The sequence below is a fragment of the Drosophila subpulchrella genome, chromosome 3R, assembly GCF_014743375.2.
Source record: "Drosophila subpulchrella strain 33 F10 #4 breed RU33 chromosome 3R, RU_Dsub_v1.1 Primary Assembly, whole genome shotgun sequence".
Lineage (NCBI taxonomy): Eukaryota > Metazoa > Arthropoda > Insecta > Diptera > Drosophilidae > Drosophila > Drosophila subpulchrella.
In genome coordinates this window covers 19,022,309-19,048,563 of record NC_050609.1, presented here as the reverse complement: position 1 = coordinate 19,048,563, position 26,255 = coordinate 19,022,309, and the positions used below count along the sequence as shown (strand labels likewise).

At 38.2% G+C, this 26,255-nt stretch overlaps 3 protein-coding genes across 3 annotated transcripts; all 3 read right to left on the bottom strand.

Moving 5' to 3' along the window:
* Window positions 1–1,866: 1,866 nt before the first annotated feature.
* On the bottom strand, window positions 1,867–3,728 carry LOC119554400. The gene is made up of 8 exons (XM_037865289.1): window positions 3,723–3,728; window positions 3,208–3,363; window positions 2,977–3,144; window positions 2,818–2,914; window positions 2,526–2,545; window positions 2,308–2,463; window positions 2,138–2,251; window positions 1,867–2,022 (listed from the first exon to the last, which is right to left on the bottom strand). Exons 1-8 carry the CDS (start codon window positions 3,726–3,728, stop codon window positions 1,867–1,869), a joined length of 873 nt encoding a protein of 290 aa, XP_037721217.1.
* Window positions 3,729–3,973: 245 nt separating this feature from the next.
* LOC119554391 lies at window positions 3,974–4,672 on the bottom strand. Its single transcript, XM_037865277.1, has 4 exons — window positions 4,661–4,672; window positions 4,403–4,558; window positions 4,182–4,346; window positions 3,974–4,129 (listed from the first exon to the last, which is right to left on the bottom strand). The coding sequence occupies exons 1-4, from the start codon at window positions 4,670–4,672 to the stop codon at window positions 3,974–3,976; spliced, it is 489 nt and encodes a 162-aa protein (XP_037721205.1).
* A 19,217-nt stretch (window positions 4,673–23,889) lies between these two features.
* On the bottom strand, window positions 23,890–25,542 carry LOC119562944. The gene is made up of 5 exons (XM_037876101.1): window positions 25,382–25,542; window positions 24,536–24,629; window positions 24,317–24,472; window positions 24,096–24,263; window positions 23,890–24,045 (listed from the first exon to the last, which is right to left on the bottom strand). The coding sequence occupies exons 1-5, from the start codon at window positions 25,468–25,470 to the stop codon at window positions 23,890–23,892; spliced, it is 663 nt and encodes a 220-aa protein (XP_037732029.1). The 5' UTR covers window positions 25,471–25,542.
* Between the last annotated feature and the right edge of the window lie 713 nt (window positions 25,543–26,255).

Sequence of the window (26,255 nt, the reverse complement as noted above, 5' to 3'; positions counted from 1 at the left end):
TAATATATCATATTTTTGTGCACTTCATGGATAATATATTGGTATTTAAACAGAAGTAATAAAGCTAGACATCTAATATATTCACTTTCACAGAAAACACAAAGGAATTAAGATAAGGTTTCTAAAAGTATGCATCAGTATTTTGTTAGCCTAAAAGTCAATGGAATTATTTCAATAAACTACGCTTTTATTTTCACAGCAGTCTTTTAGACACTTAAAAGGTTATCCATTTAATTTGATATAAAATATTATTAAATGATGAGTGCATTGAGAAATAAATAAAACCTAATTACCGGGCATCCCATAATTCAATAATTGGTCGCACTTTCCCATTTGAACATATATTCCGATATGTGGCTATTAAAACAAGCCGAAAATATCGTTGGCAGCACATTTTAAGCGCAATTAAGAGACGAGGCAACTGCGGTCATCTGGCCGAGATTAAGTGGACGACACTCGCAATAGATTCGCCTCTAAATTATCTAAATTAAAGACTGGCAAATCGTCACGGCTAAACCAGAGCAATTCTTAAAGATTTGCTGAATAATTTGCCAGTCAGGTTGAGTCAAGTTGTTCGCATTTCACAGGCGTTTCAGCGACTGACACTTTGAACACCCGTTTCGTCATGTCGGCATGTCACAAAGTCTTCGCCCTGAGATACATTTTTCTTTTTTAGAAACAGCAGATAGCAAACAGCAAATAGCGAAGTGCCAAAATAGCCCGCGCACTGGCCAAGTATTTTTAAAACAATGTTTTTTATGCTCGCACGCAGAAGCCCAAATTGCTCGCTTCCTCTCTTTTTGCACATAAACAAAACGCCACTGAAATAAAAAGATAATATTGACACGCAACGCAAACATTTCATTCATTGTTTGAACCTTTTTGTTGGCAATCCCCATTGTTGTTGTTTAGTGTTTGGTGCTGTATAAACAATTCATTTGAGTTATGTGACCACGGGCATGGGCTTGTGTGTGAATGATGGCCGATTTGTGGGCATTCAGTGGCCAAGGAAAGGAAATACTTAGGCAATCACTTCCTCTCGAGCATAACTTATTTTAATTAATTATTTGAATTGATTTGTAAGCAAATAAATTGGAAAGCTGGGGCTCTGAAAAAGCTTAGCCAATTCAGAAACCCCACCGAAAAGCTTTCCAAACTAAACAGCTCAGCAGAAATGTTCCCACACTTTTCCTTCGGAAAACTCTTCAAGTCTGCGACTGCCATTTTACAAATTGATAAACTTTCCAGTTATCATTGTTTATGTATCTTTCTGGCCGAGGCCTTTATTCCCTCTTAACCTTTCGACGCTGGGAAAACTCAGCCCTTTCCCTCCTCATCATTGTTTTCTCTGCTGACTGCCAAACATTTGCCAAGCCAAAAGTTTTTTCTGCTCACATTTGTTTGCTTGGGATTTGCCAAAAACAGAAGAGCCCCCAAAAAAGAACCAGAGCCAAAAACTTCAAATATAAAAAGGCAGCACAAATTTTTATTGAATTGATTTATTGACTTACTTATTTGGGCGCTCAACGCTCATAGATAAAACCTTTTTCTCAGTTTCTTTGTTTTCTCGCTGTCAGCTGGCAGCAATAACAAGGGCCCAAAATAAATATTTAGTTTTCATTTATACAATTTCCCCAGCCTCGGTTTTGGCCTCTTTGTTCGGGGCCAATTTGTGTTTAACTTTATTGGGGGGTCTATAAAAATCAAGTTAATTGAAAAGTAACAAAGAGTAAGTCTGCGGGGATTTACTAGGGATTGTAACAGAGCCATTGAATTGTAATAAATACCTTCCCAAATATGTTAGCAAATAGTTAAAAGAAAATTAAGTGTTAGTTCAAAGTGAAAAGCTATTAGAAATACATTAACTTAGGAAAGTGTCAAATAAACTTTGGTCGTCAATACTATAAGATGAGAGTGTAGCCAGTTGAAATCAATGCGATAATCGCCCTCAGGGAATGGAAGAACTGCTGTCAATCTTTGATTGATGAAATCGGTGGGAAGCTTGTCCATGATTAAATCGTGCTTTGAATAGTTAAGTAATAAAGTTAAATATAATTATAATTTTAAACTTATTTTAACTTACGTTGTATGGACACGAATGGTTTATATTGGTGTAGATGGAATACGACTCAAAAACAAATTTTGCCACAGGATTTGAATTCCGATTTTTCAAAAACTTACAGGCGTCCACCGTGATGTTGTACATAAAGGGTTTATATCCACTGTATCGTTTCCAAATTGCGACATTTATCTGGTATTTTGTGAATAAAAATTCAAATTAACTTTTAATGTTGCTTAAATACTTACTACGGCTTTGAAGATGGGAAGTTGATATAGCCTTAATTTCATCGAAGTATACTTATAGCTGCGATTGACAGACTTCAAAAAGCAGTAATCGTATTCACAATATGATTTATTAAAACATGTGCAAACAACGTTTGTAAATTCTACTCGGGAGTCAATCTTAAAAATAAATTTCTAAGTTTAGTGAACACTAATAAAAGAAAAAGATATAGTGGACTTACTTCCTCGGCTGATTGTATAACTAAAATAATAAGAACTAACCAACATCGGTTTAGAAACATCTTGTCCCACTGCTTTACTTCAAGCCACTAATGGATTATTCGTCAATGAGATCACTTTAATCCAGAACATTGATCGTAATTAAACAAAAACAATTTAAAATAGGTTAACACTGTGGACGTAATTAGTTTTTGATCACGTTTATAGATTTTATTTTTGCATATAATTAAAATTGTTATGAAATAGTACAATATACTTTAACCACTGCAATAAAAGATTTAGAATAAAACCAACGAAATTCAAGTAAGTAATCTCCCTCAGGAATGGGAAGAATTTGTGTCACCCGATGATTCATAAAATCAATGGGAAGTTTTTCCAGAATTAGATCGTTCTGGTTAAAGCAAGTTAAGAGCAATTTTTAAATAGTCAAACAAGGTACTTAATTCTACTCACTCTGTATGGACACGAATGGTTAATATTGGAGTATTCGATGAACGATTCAAAAATATATTTCATTACTGGACTTGACTTGGGATTTCTAAGAAATTTGCAAGCATCCGTCGTTATATTGTAGAGGAATGGCTTGTATCCGTTTAAACGCTTCCACATTGTGAAATGCACCTATAAATTTTTTAATTATTACTGTTAAGTTATCATCATCAGTTAAATAATAGCCCTGATTACCTTTATGTTCTCAAAGGGGATTTGGTACAACTTATATTTTCCGGAAATATATTTGTAGCTGCGGTTTATCGACTTCAGGTAGCAGTACTCAAACTCTCCAACTTTTTTATCAAAAGATGTACAGTTAAAGTTTGTAAACTTAAACTCGGAGCTAATCTGGCATTAAAGTAAAATATAACAATTTATTTATAGTCCTGTACTTATAATATAGTTCATACTTCATCCACTTTATAAAGAACAAAAATAATAAAAAATACGAAAATCTTTTTCGTGCTCATCTTGCACCTGCTGGAAAACTCAATACTAACTTTGCTCTTGATAGCTAGCACTTTTAACCTAAATTACTGACAAAAAATTTAAATCAGCATCGGCAAAAAACAATTAAAAGAAGCTTAGAGTTTAAAAATATCAATTTGATGAATTCTGTTAAATATATACTAATCCATTAGCACATATAAGTAATTTTAAATATTTATATTATATCCCTTTCTACATTCTACATATTTAAAACGCACCAACATTTTGAATGTTTCAGAATATATGATATACAAATGCCGGTTATTGTTAAATTCAGAAAAAATATAATAGTAAACTTTAAAGTTTTCCCCTTAAAATTATTAATTCTGAATGACAACAAACAACATCGAAAGACCGTTAACAACACACCCAAAAATGTCCTTATTTTATTCGAATTTGAATAGCTTTTAAAATTTTTTATTAATTGAATCGTAATAAATAGCGCTAGAAACATATCAACCTTCACCATTTATGAAAGAGTTCCATAAACTTCGGCTAAGGCAGTTCGATTTTTACCAACCAGCCAGTACATCCTAAAAAGATAATTACCATCCGGAAAAGGAAGAACATCAGTGATTCGGTAATTTACATAGTCGATGGGAAGCTTATCCAATATAATACCGTGCTTAAATGAGATCATTCAGAAAATCATCCAGAACATTTAAGGGAATACTTACTTTTAGAGGACAATGGTTTAAATTTGAGTAGTTAGAGAATGAGTCGTAAAGATATTTTAGTACGGGATTCGAATTTTGATTGTTCAGGAAAAAGCAAAAATCCATTGTAATATTATACATAAATGGCTTGTATCCATTAAATCGTTTCCACAGAGCCACATTCGCCTTGAAGAAATCAAAAAAATATTCATATTTTATGACGGACTTAAAGCGGAACTTACCCTAAGTTTAGTTATAGGAAGATTCTTTGGCTTAAATTTTCCGGAAATATATTTGTATGTACGGTTTATTGACTTTAGGTAGCAATATTCGAATTCACCAAAGTTTTTATCAAAGGACTCGCAGATAAAATTCGTAAACTCAAACCGTGATTCAATCTAAATAATGTATTAAGTTAACTAAATTGAAATTGATTGACATGTTAAAAATACCTGAAGGGCTAAAAAGATTAGCAAAATAATTATGACAAGAAAAAATACCCTAATGCACATCTTGATACCTCTGTTATTAAACAAATACTGAAATCGTCAGGCCAATATTAGTATTGATATTCATTATCGTGGAAATGAATTGCGAACAATTAAAAACGCATTAAATATCACTCCGCAATACATATGTTAAAGGTACATCATCGTAAAAAATAGTATTCAATGAAATTTGTATTTTTTATTTGCACGAAAAATGGGATACTTAAATATTTGGGAAATATTTAATATAATATTAATGTCAGCCTAACCTGTTGAAGTGTTTAGCTGAAGCTCGGTAACCTCTCAATCGTTTATCTTGTTTTGGCAGCCAGTTTGACCAGTTTTGGGCCTGGGGTCAATATCTACGAACTGGGATCGCTCGTTATGCTCATCACGTGGGGCGCATTAATTTGCACACATGATAACCCATCGACAAACCCACCGGTTCCCCCAGAATTTGTACGGGTTTTGCAGCTTGCCGCTAGATTTGCCTTATATGAGCTGCAAATTGGTTGCTCACGTAAATGATTTTCATTTTCCAATCATAACATTACGCGTGCCTGCACTGCCAATACTCACCTGCCGGGGAAAATATATCTGGCATCTGGAAATCCGGCGAGGCGAGGGAATCCGTAAACATTTGCGGGACTCACAATTTGGCTGCCGCTGATTACAATGCGGTGAATTGAATTAACATATTGGCCGGCGGGCGGAATTACGGAAGCTGAGTGCTGATGGCTGGGAGCCCTGGATATGGCTTAAACTGTCTACAAATAATTTTGCGAGTGGGTGGTGGGCGACACTGCCATTATTTATGGCCCCCAAACGCGACTTGTTTGCCTTTTGTTAATGACGAGGCGAAAGTATAAAGCACAAAGTGCCGACAATTGGCAGCAGCTGAAACAGGAGCAGGATCCGAAGGATCCAAAGCTGTGAAGCTCGCAAAAAAGTTAATTAAAAGTGCAATCAAGCAGCAGCCCGGACCGCAGAAAGAAAGGAGGGGCGGAGGGGCCACAGGCGGAGGGGGTCGATAGGGCACCAGGTCCTGAACGAAGCTGACATTTTGCCTGCAACGGAGACGACAAAAATAGATGAAGGCAAGGAAAGCAATTTCCACACCGCAAAAATAAAAGAAGACATTGGTCCAACGTATCTTAATACATTTTAATTTAGTGTTCTAGGAATTTAATTAAATTTATTTAAGGAAGGCACATGTATTTTGAGTTTGGCAATCGCAAGGACTCAATCCGAAGTATTTTTAAATTTATCTCACTACTCGAAATCGTTTCGAAAAATGCTTAGATGAAGAAAATAACGTCATTATCTTTGCTATAACTTATAATATCGATTCTACAAGTTTTTTGGCAATCGAAAGTCCGATCAGTGGTATTGCTACCAAAAGCAATATTTTTTCGCAACATACTTTTAAACACCTTTTAAAATAATTTAAAATATCTTTTGATAACAATCTATTTTTAATATTTATTATTTAATAAAAAATCTGAGAAAACTTTATAATATATACAAAATTATTTCCAGATTGACTTTCAATTAGTTTCAATTTCTTTCAGTGCCTCACATCATGGTTCATGGGGTCATGTGTAGCATGTTGTATATAAGTCCCATCTCAAATACGAGCACGTCTAAGTGGGGAAGGGTAGAAGGGGTTGAGGGCTGGTGCCTACCTGGAGCATCGCACAAATTGCTGCAATTATAGCCGCCATAAATTATAACAACTTAAAGCTTAGGTAAACGAGGCAAAGCCGGAAAATAGATAAAATGATAAGAGGAGTAAAGAAGCGGAAGCGAGAATGAGATGAGACTTTGGAAAATGCATTTAATTGATTTCCCTGCTCGTCCTTGGCTTTTCTTGACAGGCAATATAATTTTTATTGCTTCTCATTTCCACCAAGAACGTTTTTTTTCCACAATTTTTTGCAGGTGCCAAAGTTCCCTAGATTATGATTTATGGGGAGGAACTGTTGATGATAAAAATAAATTTTTGAGTCCTGGAACTTTGAAAGATTAATTTATTAGTTTTCCATTACTTTAGCGATTTGTTGAGGGTTTGACAAGTTGGTTGTACAATTCATGTTTTATGAGGCAGGCATTTGTTTAGTGATTATTTACGATAAAAGCATTGATCCTTAATTTCTTTTAATTTTCATTTATTAAATAATTACATTGTACAATTAATTCTTAGAGCTGATACAGTTGTTCTCTCAAACCACATCCAATTGTGTTACACAAAAGCCGTTTAGGTTCAATTAAATGTGTCTGAAACTTAATAGCCACCAGCTTGGGGAGTTCTTGTGGTTTTTGAACTGTCAACACATCAATTAATTAACCATTAGGACTTTCATTGTTGGTCCTGTGAATGCCCTTTGAGTGGCCAATCCCGTCCGGCGACTGCGGTTGTCATAATTACCAGTCCCATCGCTCAAGTTCAACTGCTTGGACATTGGGTCCAATGAAGTTGTGGCTTCAACCAGTTTAAAAGGCCGAGATCCTTGCTCCCCGCACTTAATGTGCCATAAAGGATGGCCACAAGCGCAAATACATTCGATGTATGTAATTACGAACCCTGACCTTGGTTGAGTGAGTGGTTTTACACACTTTGATTCAATTTCCCGCTGAGCTTTGCTTGCGGGCGGCCAATTAAATGTAATTTAATAGCGCGTTGTAATAATTCCGTTTCCACTTCTTGGCTCCGACAAATTTAATAGCCATACCACTTGGGTTTTCCTGTGGCGTGTCTCGCGTCTTCTATTAGTGTGCAAATCATATTTATTTATTAGTTCTAATTGCATTGGCCAGGTGGAGAGGCGAAGGAACCGCTCGGAAAGGCAGCCGGCAGCTGTGGTCTGTCTAACAAACGTTATTGCATCTGAAAGTTAAGGCCCCTATTATTTTGTTACCCTTTCCTCGGAACCATACATTTAATTTCACTTTAACAAGGTGTGTACAATCAAAAATATATAAAAAAATGTATATTCTTAACAACACTTTTTTTAGCGGAACATATTCAAAATCAATTTAAAATTTTTAAAAAATATACAGTGAGTAGGTAGTCAGAAAGTTGTACCTATATTTCTATCTAACTGGACCAGATATAAAATGAAGTTAATACCTTGCTCTTTAAATAAAAAGACAGGCAAAAACTTGTACAATTTTTAAGAAGTTACTTGAAAATGAATTCATTTCTGAAGTGAGGGATGTGTCTTCAAACATTTTGATCTAATTCCGTAAAAGGCATCCCCCCAAGACCTTTTCTTTGGGACCATTGGATGCCAAGCCAGAGGTAATTCTTTATCCATATCAGTCAGTTTCGTGCCCTCATAAGTATCAAATTTTGGGTGAGAGCATGCGGGACTCCTGGCATTTCAATTACAAATTTAGCTTGCTTTTCCAATTCCATTTTCCCCCAGCCTCACCGGAAAGATATTTCTGTGTTTTGGGCTTGTACGCCGTACAATCCTGCAACAGCTGCAGATGAAAATTGCAAATGAAACTTAGCTGCGCTCAGCTGAAGTAAGCTGAAGTGGAAGTGGAGGAGTCCTGTGAAGTCCTGGGAGGTCCTGTGAGCCGAAGTGGGGGTAAGCAGGACTCGCAAGTGCCTCTGAGCTGGCTTGAGATCCTACGGTCGATGCACAAATCAACGTTAAGTGCATGTAACTCTCACAGACACAGACACACACACCGGAAGTCCTTTGGCCCCTGCACTTGTGATGGTGTCAAAGTTGCATGTTATGGCATCAACATTATTTCTTCCCCTCCGAAAGGGCAGTGGTGTGCGTGGGGGGCGCCATATTATACACGGGTTTGGGTGCATGTTTACAATTTGAATTAGGGTGAAACATAACACATGTTCCAACCACAATTAGAACCCATAACTCTCACTAACTTTAATGGTTCGTATTGGGGAGTAATTAAAGCCGACCAACATCTGTAGTTCAAAGCCATTTTATTGTCATACATATTTAGACTCAAATATTTTGGGAATACAAGTTGCCTTTGGAAATATAAGAACTTTTTAGATTTAGGTCAATCGCTTGTAAAGGTGTCTAGGTGTATGCAATAAATATATCTACCTTGTTTTTCCAATTGAATGGAACCTTAGGCACCCGTAAAATAGTTTTATGGCCGTAGTGATTTTATATCCCATTTTTGGTAAAGGGAGAATTGTGAAAACAAAATGTCCTTCTAATCAAAAGAATACCTACCTAAAAGATTGACTTTTACTTCGAAAACGAGTATCCACTCTAATATCCACAGACACATGCATGAATTTACAAATGTTTGTTGGCTTTGAGGTTTCTTTTGCGGTGTGGCCCATGTTATCGTTTTTGGCCAAAAACTTTTTGCCATCTTCGTACACTGATTAATTGCATTTCAAGTGCTTGAGGGCGGGGTCTGGGGTCGTAGGTCACGTGTGGGCGGTGCAACCACATGTGCAAACGAGCCAATTCATTAGCACCATTCGACACAAAATCCAAATTAACCCAATCTCAGTGGACGAGTCGTCCGGTTAAGTCGGAAACTCACTTTTAAAATTGCTCATAAACTTTTTCAATTTCAGCGGGGCCAAAACGGAAAAAAAATGGTGGCGGAAGCGGTGGAACCGGAAAACCGGAAAAACAAGCAAACTTACTGGAGTGCTCAGCCAACATACTGAAAATGTAGACATCAACCGCACCCGAAGCGAATGGCCCAAATGAAGTGGAACTTCTGGGGGCCACAAAACCCCTTTCGAGCCCCCTCGAAATCCCCCTGTGGCAGCTATTTTATGCGCAATGCGTGCCACGACTGCATGGCAGGAAAAACACAAATCGAAGATGGAGTGGAATGCCAACAATCGGCAACAAAATCGGAAAAACAAGGGCGATTTCCCTTGCCCTACGCAAAGAGTCAATTGTTTTTCAGACCCTTGGGCCAGAATGTGGGCAAAATATTATTGTCATCCGATGATGCCACAAATTTAACACAAAGCAAAGGAACTTCCAAGTTTTACGCCTCATTTTGGTTTCATTGCTTGAACTAATGTGGTGAATTTAATCACTTATCTCAGTTGTATTCGGAAATGTTATTATAGTTGATGATTTTATAAAATATTTCTTTATAAAAGCTTTATTCCAATAGCTAAAAAAAACAAGGGATCTACAGCGAAATGCTTTTCAACCCAATTCGTCTGAATATGCAAGGGACCAATTGCAATTAAAACTTTTAACTCGAACGGAATCCATAAAAATTAGTAAATTATTCAACTTTAATTGATTATGTAGTGCTTCGATTGTTTGCGTAGTATGAAACCCCGTATTATGGCATCGCAAAATAATCATCACCATCGGTTCTCAGACTGCTTTTCCACTTTCCGACTGGCGCAACTTTAATGCTCTACACCTTTTCCATGTGGCAACATCGTACACTTTTGATGGGAAAAGTTTAATAGCTTTCGACAATAAAACTTCACCTATTATGTAACAAAGCCCAGAACTGAACAGAACGCTTACCGCCAACGACTCCATCGTTTTGCCCAACCCACGCCCCAGGTTCCTGTCGATCGACTCACGGACTAGTGGTGCACCGGGGGAAATATAATATTAAAGTAGTTTTAAGGAAATTTATTTATTTAGACTTCAGAGTAAGTAGACTCTTTTCGAGTAGTGTATAAAAAGTTATATCTATCTCTTTGCATTACAAAATATTTTCGGAGGCAAAAGATGCAATATCAATGTTAAAAAATTCATTAATTCATTCCGTGTAAACTTGACATTGAAAATTGTAATTTAATCTTAATATAATTTTAATGTTCAGCAGAAAAAATAGATTCAGCCAAGGATAACGTTCTACTGTATATGATAAATGACTCCTTCTATTTTTTGTTAAGTGCAGTTTTCAGTGTATTGGTAGTATCTTGGCTACAAGCGTATTTTATTGGCTGCTACCGAAGAGGCACTGAAATAGACAAGAAGTCGGGGAGGAGTCCCCATTTGAATGCGGCACATGAGGGGCCGATGGCCCCTAAAGCACCGCCCTTAACCCCCTAGTTGCCCTAGAGGCCCGCTCCCTTAACCCCCAGTCGCCCATTACCACTCTGCAATCCCAATCCATTGGGGTTTTGGCTTTTATTGCGCGCCGGCTCATTGCCTTCCAATATTAAATTTCGGCTTAGCGGCCGGGTTAAAGGTCCTGTTCCTTCGGTTCCTTTCTATTTTCCTGTGTGCGGGTTATCTCCGGCTTTCCATCTGGCCATGTTTGCTTTGGCGCCCCGCTGGATGGCTCTATTTCCTCGATCATCAGCGAAATGCCCATGCATATAATTAAATTTTTGTGAATGTTTATTAAAATTGTTTTGAGCCGAAAGTTTGGCGCTCGCTTTTTAATGAAAAAATTGCTCCTAAAGAGAAAGCTAGTCGAGGATAAAGTTTTTTGCTGCCAAGTCACTAATGTTGGTTTACTTTCCATTTATTTCTTCGCTCGCGCATTAAAATACTTGGGCATTACTTTTTGCCTGATGAAGGAAACAATTTGCATTGCAAAAGGGAGAAAAGCGAAATGTAAAATTGATTATCATTATAATTGTAAATTGTTTTCCAAAGTCGACATTTGAAGTTATTCCCACAAATCCCTCTGGATTTGGATTCATGGGAGTGGCAGATATAAACTGTATGGGGAGAGTACTCAATTCTGATTTCACATAGTTCTCTTCTCGGTCAGGAAAATTCAATTTCGGCAACTCATGCGTTTAATAAGCTTTTCCTTTCTGCCTTCGATATTGGAAACGAGAGAACGGGAAGCTTGGGCCAGAGAAACATATCCTTTTAACCCATTTAAGTTATCCGAGCCCCGCAGCTGTCACAGTCTGGCGATTTGGGGTCCTTTGTCTTTGGATTTCCCTCCGCTTTTCCCCAGCCGTGTCGAAGGTCAGCTTCCGTTGGACGTGGGCGCACATTCGACCAAATCGAGTGACACCCACACGGCGGAGCTCTTACTGCAAAATTTATTGTTTCCCAATATATGCAAAATATGCTGGTGCTCTGTGGATGAGAGTACCGATTTGTACTTACCCATTCTCGGGGTTCAAATTCCTATTTATATTTTAGGGAAAAGCTTAATATTTTTGAGAGACCATAGGAAAATTTAAGAATCCTACCGTTGTTGTATTACTATCTGAATCAGTATAAACTCTTTACATAACTTACATAAATGCTTACTAATAAGTAAATTTAAAAAGTAACCATAAAATGTTTTCCAAAAATGTAATGAAGATTTATATATTAAATTCTTTTAAAATTAAAAAGTTTTTAAGTTGATTATGTTGTGTTTCCTGGAATAATTTTGTTGTGGAAAAGTGAAAGATTGTGGTTAAAGTGATTCCTAGAACTATGACTTAGGATACTTAGCGAAAAAAATGCAGACCTTTAAATACCTTAAATAAGCTTATGATTATTTTTTTTCACGAAAATAAAATGCCTTCAACTCCAGTAATGGGTACAAATATTTTGGTGGAGCTGCACACTCCCCGCCGTATCCTTGGAAACCCCAAACTCGGTGAGTGTCTGTATTGCGGTTGCCGCAATTGAATGTGTCCTGTTATTGCTGCTGATGCTGCTCCTGCGACTCCTGCGATTCCTGGCAGCGGCATTTTGACACAAAATGTGAACTTTGTCCGTCAGTCACTGGGGAAATTTCGTCCTGTTCGAGAGCGGATCATTTTTCGGGGGCTCGGGGGCCTCGGGGTTGAGGATTGGGAATGTCCTGACACACGTGCTCGTGATGCGAGTACAACGGTATCGCTTGCCGCATTGCTGCTCCTAACAATGACAAACATATTCAAAACTCACCCCTTCGCATTTGCGGTCCATGTTTGCCTTTTCGGAGTGGAGCAACTTTACCCATTTGGCAGTTTATTTATAGCCCCACATCCTGAATCAGGGGTCCAAAGTTTATGCCAGCGCAATATCATGAAGTAGAGTAACTTTTCGAAAACTCGCAAAAGTTTAGTCAGCACAGTGACTGCAATAAAATAAGCTTAGAGATTGCCTGGATCTTGGATTTGGTGTTGGCCAATCGGGATCATGTGGGAAAGTAGCAGACACTCTTGAATTTAAGGTGAAAACTTTTTAAACAAATAGCTAATTTGAGGAAATTTATTTTCTATGCTGTTATTTCCAAGTGCAGTTTGTTAAACTATTAAGGCTTTCAAGTTTAAAGATTTTTAAAAAGTTATATCAAATTGTCACATAAGTATTAACTCTGGAAACTTTTATAAAAGCTGTAATATTTTTTGGAAATACATTTTTAATCATTACATTTTAGTTAGAATAATTTAATTATGGCATGCCAAAAAGCTTCATTACTGAATATAAGGTCATGGACTTAGTAAATATTTCGGATATATCACCCTGCATAAACCCCTCAAAACCCATCTGCTTGTTTGTCAAACGAGCGACATAACGCTGTTTAAAGAGTCTTTGTTGCGGGATATATGCAGATGGAAAACAGATATGATTACCCGCAATAATTTTCGCTATTGTGTGGCTGCCATGGATTCGATTCGATTCGGTTATCTGAAAGCAGGAAAAGTGTTGCCGATCGATTGATTTAAATGGCTTTGAAATGGGAGCTGAATCGGTGGTATTGGTTTACTAATTGTTTGCTCGACTCCGTCTGGTCAATCGATTTGGAAAGGCTTTTGTCTCGAGGAGGCGGTTAGGGTCAAACTAAATGTTTCAGACAAAAGACAAATCGCTCTGTCAAATAACACAAAATCCAATTTATTCGCCTGACAATTGTCCTGCTGAAGGGATCAATATCAATTGCCTGCATGTGTATCCGTCTGCCTTTGCTTTTCTTTCCCAATTGAAAACTGGAAACTGAAAGCTGCACTGGGACTTCATTTTACGCTCTGCCAACTACAATTGGCCAAAAAGCATTTGGCCATGCCCTCAAAGTCCAACAAACTTATGCAAATTCGAGCCACCGAGCTTGTTGTTCCTGTGCAATTTAAATGCGTTTAGCGTTTAAAAGTTGAAATCGCTTCCTATTATGATGCTATTATTGTTGGGGCGAGTTTCAGTAAGCGGCTTAACTGAATTTTCGAATTTTCCAACTGGCGACAACGCACAAAACACACAAAACAAATTTCCCAACTATGTATTTACTTAAGGCATCAGGCATCAGATTGTGTTGCCATTGTTGTTCGGCCTGCTCGCATTTGGCTGAAAAAATAAGTTGACACATTTTCTGATTGTTTACAAATTTGGGCAGTCATGCAGAAGCGGGCGGTCCTTGGTCCTTGGTCCTGGGAAGGCCAGGACCTCTTGCCTCGCCAAAAACTTAATCCAAACTTTGCATAAAGGCATGTGGCAGGGATTTATATCCACTACAATATAGGTTTTTCGGCTCTTTTCCCCTGTGTCCCCTGTGTGTGTGTGCTGGTGCTGGGGAAAACTTGGCCCGGCCTCATAGAAAGGGTTAGTTTTTCGTTCGTTTTCGTTTCCAAACAAAAACGCAAACATGAAAGCAAAGATTTAGTGCGTGTCGGCATGAACTTGGATTGTCTGCAGCTGTATTGTTGGACTTTTCCGGGGGGCAGACACAGTGATATTCCTGTGAGTTTCTTACCAGAAGCATCTTTTGCCAATTCGGTTGCGAGTTTAAGCCCATGCCGTTGGCCAGGCAATGAATATTTATGGCTCCTGAATATCCAGGAAATCCATGAGTGTGTTTTGGGCGGCTGGAGAAAAGGGACCAGGTGTATCGCTCTTGGCACTGAACCATTTAGCAAGAGTATTTTGGGCTGACAAACCTGACATTTTAAAGGGGATATTGTACTCGTAAAATATTATCTGGAGATTAGAAAGCCATTACCGTTTATTTGGGTTATATTATAATGGGTCTATTTAGATGTGTATTTGCTTGAAACTTAATCTTTACATAATATTTAATAAATATACAAAAGGTGTATAGTGTGCAACAAGAAAATAAAGTAGTCTTTTAAAATGATATCACGAACATAAAATATATTCTTGCATACACTTTTAGACACCTCTGACCTGGTTATACTGCTATGTATTCTTTTTATAGTTTTTAAAATATCATCACTCAACTTGTAAATTTAGTGGATGTCATTTTAAGTGTGTAAGTGATATCGACCTTTTAACCCTGTCCCTATTCTTAACCCAACACATTTTTCCCATAAACGTAGCCCACAAGCCCCAAGTTAACCCTCCCAAATTTTGATGCCCGATAGTTCCGAAGTTCCCTGGAATCCCCTAAAGTAGGCAACAAAAATTAATTGGAAATCACAATCATGGCAGACTGTTCACACCTACACGTGTGCGTTTATGACATTGATTGCCCGCACGCACACTTGGGCGCACGCACACACACATATAAACTCGCTGGGAAGCCCAAAGGATTAATTAAATAATTTATATGGGCTTTTGTTTAGTCGTAAGTTGATTAAGCCATGCTGGCCCACTCAAAAGCGCATAAAGGCCGTGCGTGCGAGTGACAGCTTTTATATGGCTGTGGCTGTGGTCGAATTGCACAAATTGCCGAACGAGCGGCTAATGATAGACAAACGTTTGGGCCACGTTCGACTTGACTTGACTTGACTTGGCTCGAATTGACTTGGCCAGATGTCACTGACACCGCACAAAGGCGGGCGGCGGGGATTGTTGGCCTCTGATTAGCTGTCGATATCCGAGGGGCGCAGACACGCGATAACACGTGCCAATTAGAGCTGCAAATCACCTGAAACCAGCGATCCCATTGCCAGGTAATTGCGCCAAATTCTGTCGGCCCATCGAGTGCCTAAATTTAGACAAATCTCTGTGGACCCTATTCGTTTAAATTCAAATTAATAGCATTTAATTAACGAGCCGGCCGATTGGCTTGATTGGAGTGCTGATTGTACTGCTAATGTTTTCCCATTCACACCTAATTACTGTCACCAACCAAGCGAGCAAACATTGCAAATTAATTAGTCAATATTTGACCTGTCAGGTGGGCAAGCGATAAAGGTTATCTAACCGTGTTCATGACCAGATGCCAATATTATGAAATTCATTACAAAAATTCAGCCATTATTCAACAATAACAGTAAAAGAAAGACCAGAAAAATCGTAAATTAAGATAATTTTAACATTTATTGAATTTATCAATTGAGTTTTAATAAACTTTTACGGTCAAATTAGCCAATTCATTTTTATTACTTAAGATGCCTAGAAGTATGCAACACAATATTTTAAGTCCGGAAGACTACATATTGTTTTTCCACTGCATACTTTTAAACACCTTTATAAGTAATCCATACACTAGCGATTTCAACACTCCCCAAAACGTAGTTTAAATTTTCTTTAAAACTTTAATAAATCAAAGAAAAGCCTCTGAAAACCTCAATGAACAGGAACTGAGCAGCCATTCACTCGAGCTGTGAAAGTTTCCAAACGCCCGCCTTTCTCCTCTGTTGACGCATTAGCGAAATGTGGTGCCAATGAAATTTTAATCAACTCGAATGGCGACGCCTTCAAAGGCTTAATTAAGCCGAAAAGAGTCCGAGTCAGTGGGACTTCCGCCAACGGAGGACACTTGGCAGGCTGACTGTGTTTAAGTGCGACAAGCGGATATCCGGCCGCCATTCAATGGAAAATACAATTCAGGGGAACAATAACAGCAAACAGGGCCAATACTAGAACACCAGAATGCCAGAAGCCGAAATAAAAGGAAGCAAAACAAAGCAAAACAGCCGCAGACAGTTGAATGGAAAATGACAAAACACGACTTGAAATTTGACGTTCAGGAAAGTCAGGGGTGCCGTTAGCTCGCCATTTCCCGCTTTTCCCGCTTTTCCACTCCCCCCATCTCGATTTTCCCCCAGCAGCAGTGGCAAACGGCAGAAATAAGAGGAAGCCCGCCGAGAGCAGCAACATTGTTTTTAATATCCGCTAAAATTGTTGTTTATACAATGTCGCCGGGAATGAGTCGCATAGTTGTCCCCGCCCTCGCCATCACCCTCCGCCCCCCGGCATTGTTGTTGCAATGGTTGATGCAACTTTTTGTTGCAAGTTATTGTTGCTGCTGCTGCAAGCATTTGCGGTCGGCTTCGGGGCTTTTGGGGCAGCTCTGTTGGCGGCATCCGCGCGGAGCTACAATAATGCAAATTGTAGTTGATTGCCCCGCCCGCAATGCCACACCAAATTGTAACTTAAGGCATTTGCATTTTGTCCTTTTCCGGCGAATGTTTCAGCTGAGGAAGGAAAAAGCTAAATGGAATTCTAGATTCAGCAAAGAAATTTGGCCATTCACAAGCATTACATTACTTTACTGCAAGACCAAGCTTAATAATTAGCAAGTATAATTGCATAACATAAACTAGCAAAGCAAAGTACAGCAGAATAAAGTAGAAGTATTACCCATTTTATTGCATTTACTTCTTTTTTGGCCTAATAAAAAATTAATAAGTATAATGATATAATTCACTTTCGATGTTTTTATTTAACCCTTAACAAACGTAAACATTGAAAAAACATGGCTTGTACTAGAACCTTTTTTAAGCAAGCTATTCACTTTTTATTTCAAAGTAATTTGTTTCTAGAGCATTTTTAGTCTAGTACTACTAAAAAAACCCCAGTTTTGCGAACTCTTTTACAGCACTTTGAGTTTTTGACCCCACTAGCTAGTGGCCCTTCAGATTTAAACACAAAGTTCAAAAAATGAACATGGCCCTGTCTGTGATTCAACTTTAATGTCTCACCAACCGCAGCACGAGTAAATGCTTAAATTCAGAGTGAGTTTAGTTTCCACTTGGTGACCCCTGACCCCGTCTCCTTTTCCAACCGGAAAAGTTCCCTCAACAGCTGCAACTTGTGAAACTTTTGACTCTCGGCTTTCACTCCTTTGGGGATTTTGTATGCAGGTTTTTCGGTAATTGAGTATAATGGTGCATTAATTATTTACAATTGTTTGAAATTGGTGAAACAAAAGTTATAAATACTTTCAAGATTAATTAGAGCGTTTGTTTCACTTTGTTGGCAACTTATAGAGATATCTGACTTTGTACCAACAGCTGGTTCCTCGAAATTGAAAAGTTTTCGTCCGCCAGCCAAATGATTTTCATTTAAATGGTGGTCATCCTTTCATTGAGTTCTCTAAAGGCGTTCATGAATTATTCATCTGGTTTTCATTAAAATTGTTTATTTTAATTATGATAATATGGCTTTGATTTTATTTGCTCTGATATACAATTTAATGTTCAAACATTTGTTGCCAGTGAGTATCCGTTTCCGATTTTGTTGAGCATATGTTGCAGTCCTTGAAAGAAATACATAATGGGAAAGTTATCACTACGATGGTCTATAAATAGTAAAAGCATTTATTGATCGATGCATGTGACCAAGTTTCTCTTGTCTTCATTGAGCCAGGTACAAAAGGAAATTTCTAAAGGCTTTTTACATGTGCCCTAAATAGAAGAATTTTATCATTACTTTATTTTAATTTTGAAAACATTCTTAAATTAAATTCACATAATGAAAAAGAGTGCTCTCCTTTCAATGAACCGAGTATTTATTTAGTAGCACTTTGTGTTTAGACAACTTCACACATGTTTAAGTTAACTGGAATTCCAATTAAGTACAAAAAACAAGCTCACAAACGAGGGTGGTGAATATTTAAATAGGAAAACTTCAGGCAACCGACTTGTGTACATATAAAAATTCCTTTAAATGTAATTTGCATACGGAGCTTGGAGCAAGTACTCTGGTCATGTTTAACTTTAGATATCCACTGGATGACCGGCCAGAAAGCCAAAAAAGCGTCTGGCCCATTATGCAAAGTCAGCAGAAACTGAGCGAATGCTAAATTGCGTAGGCCTCAGTGCGTATACTTAATTAACTACAAGTCGGACATGTGTTTACAGAAAAAGAAGGGAGAGTTGTCCTCTTTTTGGGGATGTGAGGAAAAGTTTCTGGGCTGGGACCTGATTTTTGTAAATATTTAGTTAGGCCGGACGACCTTTCGTTGCAAAACTAATTAAATAGGCAGTTTGATTTGAGCAAAAGTCTCGGGTGTCCCCAGTAAAGTTAGGCAAATATTGGCCTAGGTCCCATGAATGCAATTTTAAGGCGAGATCTTTATTATTTGCACAGTGCTGCAAAAGCGCAATGCACACAAAAGTGGGGGAATGCAAGATTTCACCTGGATTTCGGCCCGAAGTCGAAGCCATTGTGCAAACACTGGGCATCAGCCGCAAAAGTAATCAAATTTTACAGCTGGAATGGGACACGAACTACGATTTGTCACCTGGCAGCCAGGTTTGCCCTCCTGGTTTGTGGGCCAACACGTCGTATACGCAGTATCTGCATTTACATTTGCATTTCCAATTCCATTCGCATTTGCTTGTTGCATTGGCAAGTAAATATAAACGACTATTTATTGCATTCGAATTGATTTGCCATGTGGCCCAGCAGTTTCAATTTGTGTGTCAGTTTAACTTTCTATCCGTGAGCCACCCCCTTTGGGTGTCTTTTAATTAAGGCAAACTGCCCGATGGAAAGGTCACTTAATTAATATTGATTATGATGGTCTTTGAACGCTCTTTTATCCCACTAATGCATCTTGCATTCATGGCACATAATTGACTGCTGGATTATCATCCTTTAACCGCTTTTCCACCCAGCTTATTTTCGTTCCACATTTCATTCTTGGCTAATAAAGCGAGCTGCAGCTACAGCTGTTCGTGGCTAGAAAAACAACATTTAAATTGGAATTTTTTCATCTACATGGCCGGGAAATTCTGCCAGCACTTCGATGTGGGGGATGCCAGAGGAATTGCTGAGCGCACAGACATGGCTTGCATATGTGGGTGTCATAATTCATGGCGATTTTGGCTCTATCTCGGGCTGGAAAATCGACCCAGTTTATGCTGCTGCTCGCAAATCATGTTGATTTTCTCCAATTCAATTATGCGCATTTTCCTTCTTTTTCTGCGGACACTCGCATTCAATTGTCTGGAAACTGAGTCGGCGATTTGCGGACTAAGTGGCTGATTAGGGGCTACTTAGCATAACACCTGCAATGAAAACGAGGACAATTTGTCATTATTTTGGAAAGAAAATTAAGCTGGGTTAGGCCCAAAAGCAGGCTTTGTATTTTATATATTTTGCCTCTTAAATTTGCATGCAAATTCCGGCCTTAAATTATTTGCCGGGCCTTTTCCATCTAGAATGGCCATAAATACCCTCAATTTATGTCAATTCGATTTGACTGTGGCCCACCCACACTCACACTCCTCACCCACACATGCACAAGCACACACAGACTAATGCCGTTGGCCATTTTGACGATGCCTATTATGGCCGCTTCTTTTCTGCCACCGACTTTTCCGCCACTGATGCGTGGAAATTCAATCTGCCCGTGGTCGCTGCAATTTGTGTTTTTCTTTGCCTGTTTAGTTACAGCTTTTTATTGCCTCGGTATTGGTTATACACTGGGGCGATCAAATTGTTGGTAGCAGCGCATTAGCCTTGGCAAAGTGTTTCACTGCCCGACGATTTTTTTGCGGTTCAATGGGATGCGAATTGGAACACTCATAAAAATGTATAAGGGATGTATTTGTGGTAAAATTTGTTTCGATTTATATACGTTTCTGTGGTTCATACAAATAAAGATATAGGGTTTCTCATTTTAATCGAGACTCTAGTGTTCGGTTTTGATCCATTTAAAGTTTAGAGAGTTTAGTGATTTTATCACTGATTTAAAATACATTTAAGGCTTAAGTAATATAAAATGTTCAATAAATGTAGATACATTTTAGATTAAATACCCCTACAATCCAATTAAAAAGTCAGTAGAAATTAAAAATCAAAAATACCTTAGTTGCTCGTAGAGAAAACTGCAAATAGGTAGATTCCTTAATTTCAGACACCAGGCGAACATAAACGTTCCGTATTTGTTCTCCGTGTAGGTGCCGCCCAATGTGATTAGTTGTATTTTCCTCCTTGTTGTATGTATTTATGTATTTTTATTAGATTCGCAATTTCGCAGCCCTGCGTTACTTTTTTTTAGCACGCCCACGAAATGCTGTTGGTCATGTCGGAATTCTGGGGAAAATGCTGCAGGAAACTAGATTCGCTGGATATTACCAAGTGCCGCTCGACTCCAAGTTTACTTTCTCTGAGGGAAAGTTTTTACGGCAGGCGGCGAAATTGCAAAGGCAGCCAAATGAAGGTTGAACGCATAAAAAGCGTCATTCAAATTAAGGACATTATTCCTTTCAGCCCCCGCTTTCCACACTTTTCCATTTCCCGGCCCGCTTTTCTTCAAAGTGCGAGTGTGTAACGCATTTAAATGGAAATGTCAGCGTTGCGGAAACTCGCAATGGTTTTAGCTTAGCTCCCTTTCTCCCCCACTTTCTCTCCTATTTTTCCCTTTCACCTGCTTTAATTGTCTCCCTCATGTGTGTGTGTGGGTGTCATAATACCTTTTTACATTTGCCACTTGCCTTTTTGTGCTCCTCACTTATGCATTCCGTTCATTTATTTTTCATTTATTGCCTCTGTGTGCTCGACATTTGCATTTCGCTTTCTTTCTGCCTTTTGCTTGCATACTTTTGGGCGGCGCGCCAAATGTTAATCATACGCCGCGTTGTCTGTGGAGGCTCTAATTGAATTGCTTTGACGGCTTTGAGGGCAGGTCAACGGCAGGCTCAGCCGGAGTTTAATCTTTGAGCGAAAGCACCTGCTTTGATCTCGGCCGCCTGATAATCAGTCGAGCGAGTGTTTCTCTTATCAATTGGCAGGGAATCTCAGGTCGGGAAACTCCGGTGTCAGCAAATGTCAAAGATCTGGCAAAACAAAACAAAATACATTTTAGATGGCAGCAGCAGTGGCGGCGTGAAATTTAATCAAATAAATTAGCAATAAAGTTTTATTCTCGCCGTCCCCTGCGTTACACGTTGCGTATACGCGATGTCGAAGTGGGCTTTTATTGCCCGTCAGCTTTTTGCGTTTGCAACGCCGTTTTTTGGGGGGTTTTCAAAGGTTTCCCGGTTTTTATTTCCCCAGTTTCAATTAACATTGTCAGTTTGATGCGACCCCCCGGTTTAAACCGAATTAAAACCGTCGGGATCGGGGGATTAAAGCACTCCCCCGAAACCTACACACATGTCAAGCTGTCGAAATGTCCGTTTAATTAGGCCCGCAAGAAGGATGTGATAAGGGTGAGGCTTAGGGGTTTTTAAGCTAGTGCCACGCACCGAACCTATTTATAAGCCGCCTGGATTCTGGATTCTGGACCTTATATCCCCTCAAAGGCAGAAGTTAATTGAATTTTGTTTCTGTTTTTCTTTCGGCTTGCCGGGTGCGTGACTCTCCGGTAGTTTGCAGACTGTGGGATGGCAAACACTAAATTGGTTTCGGCGAAGACTTTCCACCATAAACCATAAATACGTGCATAAATTTGAGCACCATTAGCGATTTAGAGGCGCCAAAAGTTCTGGCAGCGATTATCAATACAATTTGCCAGCCGCCAGCACATTTATCATTCAGAAATATGGCCCAAGTTGGGTGAAAGCGGGCGTTCCACGAACACGAAATGGGCGTCCAACGGGTCTACCTTCGTATTTGTTTCGCACACGCTTACAACTAAATAAATAAGCAACAAACAAACGCCGAACCGCAAACTCGAATGCAAATATATACCAGCGCAAACACAAACTCCAGCCCGCAAAAGTATGCAACAAAATTTTAAACTCATGACGCAGCCAATTTATATGCACGAAAAAATAAACCGAATTGAAACGAATCAACAATGAATTGAATACAAAGTCCTCGGTTACAGAGGCTGCGAATATGGAGGATTCGAATAGATGATACCCATTTAAATATGGGTAATCTTAAGATATTTTAAAGTTGTTTTAATAATTAACTCCTTAAGCAATGAATTTTAGTTAAGATATTTAGGACATAATCTAAATATTTTTCAAGAAACTTCCAATACTCGTTTTTATTTTCGTTATAAATACACAAACTTTTATATTTACTCCCCCTCTTTATCCTTCACATGATATACCCAAAAACGAGATGAGCATCTGGAAAACCCAAAAGAGTTTTAGCGAAATGAAAAATTGAAAAACGCTCGGCGAAAAGCGATGATTTTGCGGTCGCCAGCTAAACTGATGCGTATCAGCGGCTTAGGCCTGGACAAAGGGCATAAATCATGGCGTATTTATCATAAATCAAATTGGATTCTCCTCAGGACGCCGCCCACGCCCTCCGCCCCCTGGAATTCCGATTGGGATCCGATTGGGAGCTGGTTGATGTGTTTGCTTGGCGCGCATATTTTATTTATGATTCCTTTCCAGTTGAGTTGCGAATTTGCTTTGTCTCTATCTGTCAGTGCTTCCTTTGCGGCACTGGTTCCTGATTTTTCCTGATTTTCTTCATCGGATCAATCATTGTTTCATAATAATTCCAGAGTTGGGAGCTGAGAAACAGGTGAAGAGGGAGTGACAGCCCATCGCCAGTAACTTACGCGATTGACGTGGCATTATCAGGTCGTTGAAAAAAGCCGAGGAGCTCAGAAGTGATAAATGCGGTCAGAAAACGGCCAGAAAGCCGCACTACCCACACATTTCGCCTTGACCATTTCCACAAATTACTCGACACTTTTCCTAGGGCACTCTGAATGCGAAATATCTAGCAGTCATCAGCTATTAGCCAAACAATAAATTCACTTCAACATTCCTCAGTCGACTTCTCGGCGTTCTCGTTCTCCTTTTCAAAGGGTCAATGGTATGCAAAGGTCAGCGTCTGAACTTTTTGTATGGTTTTTAGTGAGAAACATATCTGCATATTTTTGTATTACACTCTTTGTTATTAAATGTATTTATATAAAATATAAATTTATTCAAGGTAGATATTTTTGGCCATGCCACGTATATTTTTATTTATTGGGCCCAGACTAAAACTTAAAAAATTAGGTACCTCAATGGAAAATGTAAACACACAAGTTAAATGCTCATTTAATTTGTATTTTTTCTACTTATACCGCCAACTTTAGTGTTTAAATGTTAATAATTTTATGTTCATGATAACTCAATGTATTTATATTGGCATATTTCAAACTTTAAGAAACCAAGTCTACTCTTTGAAAATTGATTGAATTATAATATAATACTTACATCCTTTTTATTTTTTGTGGGAGTGTAAACAAATACAAATGGTACAAATACAAATTCAAGAAATTAATGCATAGAAATTGACACTAGCTCGAAGAATGTCGTAAGCGTACCAATGTGTCTCCATCAGGTATTGTCCTTCCGGAACAGGCAAAACTTTCGTTAATTTGTGGTTCATGAAGGAGGCGGATAACTTATCGACAATGATATCATGCTAAAACGACTGGAGTTGTAGTATACAGATTTTGTTGGCAATAAACTTACATCGTAAGGGCATGTATGGTTCATGTTGGAGTGAGCCCTAAAAAGGTTATAAAAAAACTCAGCTATAGGTTGAGAACTGGGATTTTTTAGAAAGCGGCATGAATCCACTGTTATGTTATACAGAAACGGCATGTAACCATTCACCCGTCTAAACCATGCAAAGTTTAACTATAAGAAAATATTTATCATATTTAATTAATATTTTTTAGCTATTTACAAACCTTAATTTTAGTAACAGGTGTCTTTAATAGTCTCGCTTTGAAGGAAACATACTTGTATGTCCGATTTATGGGTTTTATGTAGCAATAATCAAATGTGGTAAAATTTGTGTCATGAGAAGTGCATTTGATGTTTGTATACTCGAACTTTGATGTGTTCTGCAATCATTTAAAACCAATTAAAAATAAGCTACTTAACAAAAAACAAAAGCAGATATTAACCTGCGGAACAAAACACAGAATAACCAACACCACTCGTAAATTATTTAGTTTTGAACACATCTTTTTATGTTGAGGGGCCAGCAAAAACTGATTTCTAGTGTATAATGTTAAACTCCATTTAGTATTATCATACATTGTCAATCAAATTGATCAATTAAATATGTATGTATATATTGAAGATTATGTTATTGATTATTGAACATGTTTTGGATGAAGATATTTTAATAGTGACATTTGTTTTGTATTTTTTTTATATGGATGTCACTAGACTGTGCTTCATTAGGCAGAATCAATAATTTAGGATAGAACTATAAAAAGATAATTATACGAATTTAGTTATTGATGCTTAACGGACTTAGAGATATAAAATTGTTCATTTTTATATAAGTTGAATGTGGCATACAAAATTAAAAAATATTAAAGGGTGTTTGTCATTTTTTTTGAGTGCCATTTGCAGGGACTACCAAATTTATTCATATAATTTTATGGGCGTCGTGTAAATATATATTGGCCATATTTTTTTTGCAATTCACACTTTAATTTCTTTTTAGTTCCTGCAGCTGTTCGAACATTTCTCTTTCGTTTTGCTTGATTCACTTTCCCACTTTTCAATGGTCATTTCAGAAACAGGGTACGAAGGGGCATATGGGTTCTGCGAACATATGCAGTTCAATTGGCGGAATTAGCACCCAGCTGGTATCAAACAGTCGAGCACGGAGAACCGGGAAATAAATATACTTTTTCGTTATTTTCCTGCTGCGAGTTCTATTTGGATTTGTGGCACTTTTATTGAACACGGACCTGCATTAAAAAAACATATTTTATCGCACTGAAAGAGCTTGTTACCCCGGTGTTTCGCGTTGTTGTTGTCGATGCTTCTGTTCCGAAAGTAAACAACTATTTTTGCTTTTTCCCCTTTTCCACCGGTCAGACATACGGGCCACTTTCCTCGGACTGCAGCAGTAATATTTCTGATCGCTCGTCTGTTTAATGAATTTTTGTATTTAATGAATGAACAACATTTTTCTTGTTGCCTCCTCCGGGTCTGTGTTTTTTGTCTGTTCTGTGTGTGAATTTTTATTCGTTTCTCTTTGCCAATTGATTGGAAATATTTCTTTTCATGTTTTTCAATTTGAAAGCCCAAAAACAAAAGAGGGGGCTGCAGCAGCCCCCACAATCTCAGTGCCCGAGTGCTTTTGAGCGATGGCATATGAGCTCCCCCACATTTTGTTTAGATAGTAATAATTTCTGCCTTTTTATTTCGGTTAGCTGGGGGCTCTCGTCTCGATCTATGTTCTCTGGCAGCCCGACAGCTAATGTTAGCTTATAAAGCTTTAATTTATTTTGTTTTGATTGCTGATTATTATCTTGTCCATAAACGTATTCGGGTTTTCTCTTGTGATGATTGCTCGAGCGGAACATTTCGGATTTACCCGATACCCAAGTTGTTGAATGGGTAGTATTGTTGCAGCTGGAATAAATTTCAAATTGGTTATATGAGGGGTCTTGGGAACAATATTATGCAGAAGTGCATCTTCGGCCCTTTACAGAGAAATGTTAGCTTTGAAGTGTCAGCACTGTTAACCGAGCAGGATTTCTCAATCGCTGTTTTTGCAGACTTTCCCTGGCTGAATTTTATAATAACATTTCAGCTTGGGCGCCATTTTTGAATACTAACATTTAACAGATAGACTTTTTTTTTCTTACAAGAAAACTGGTA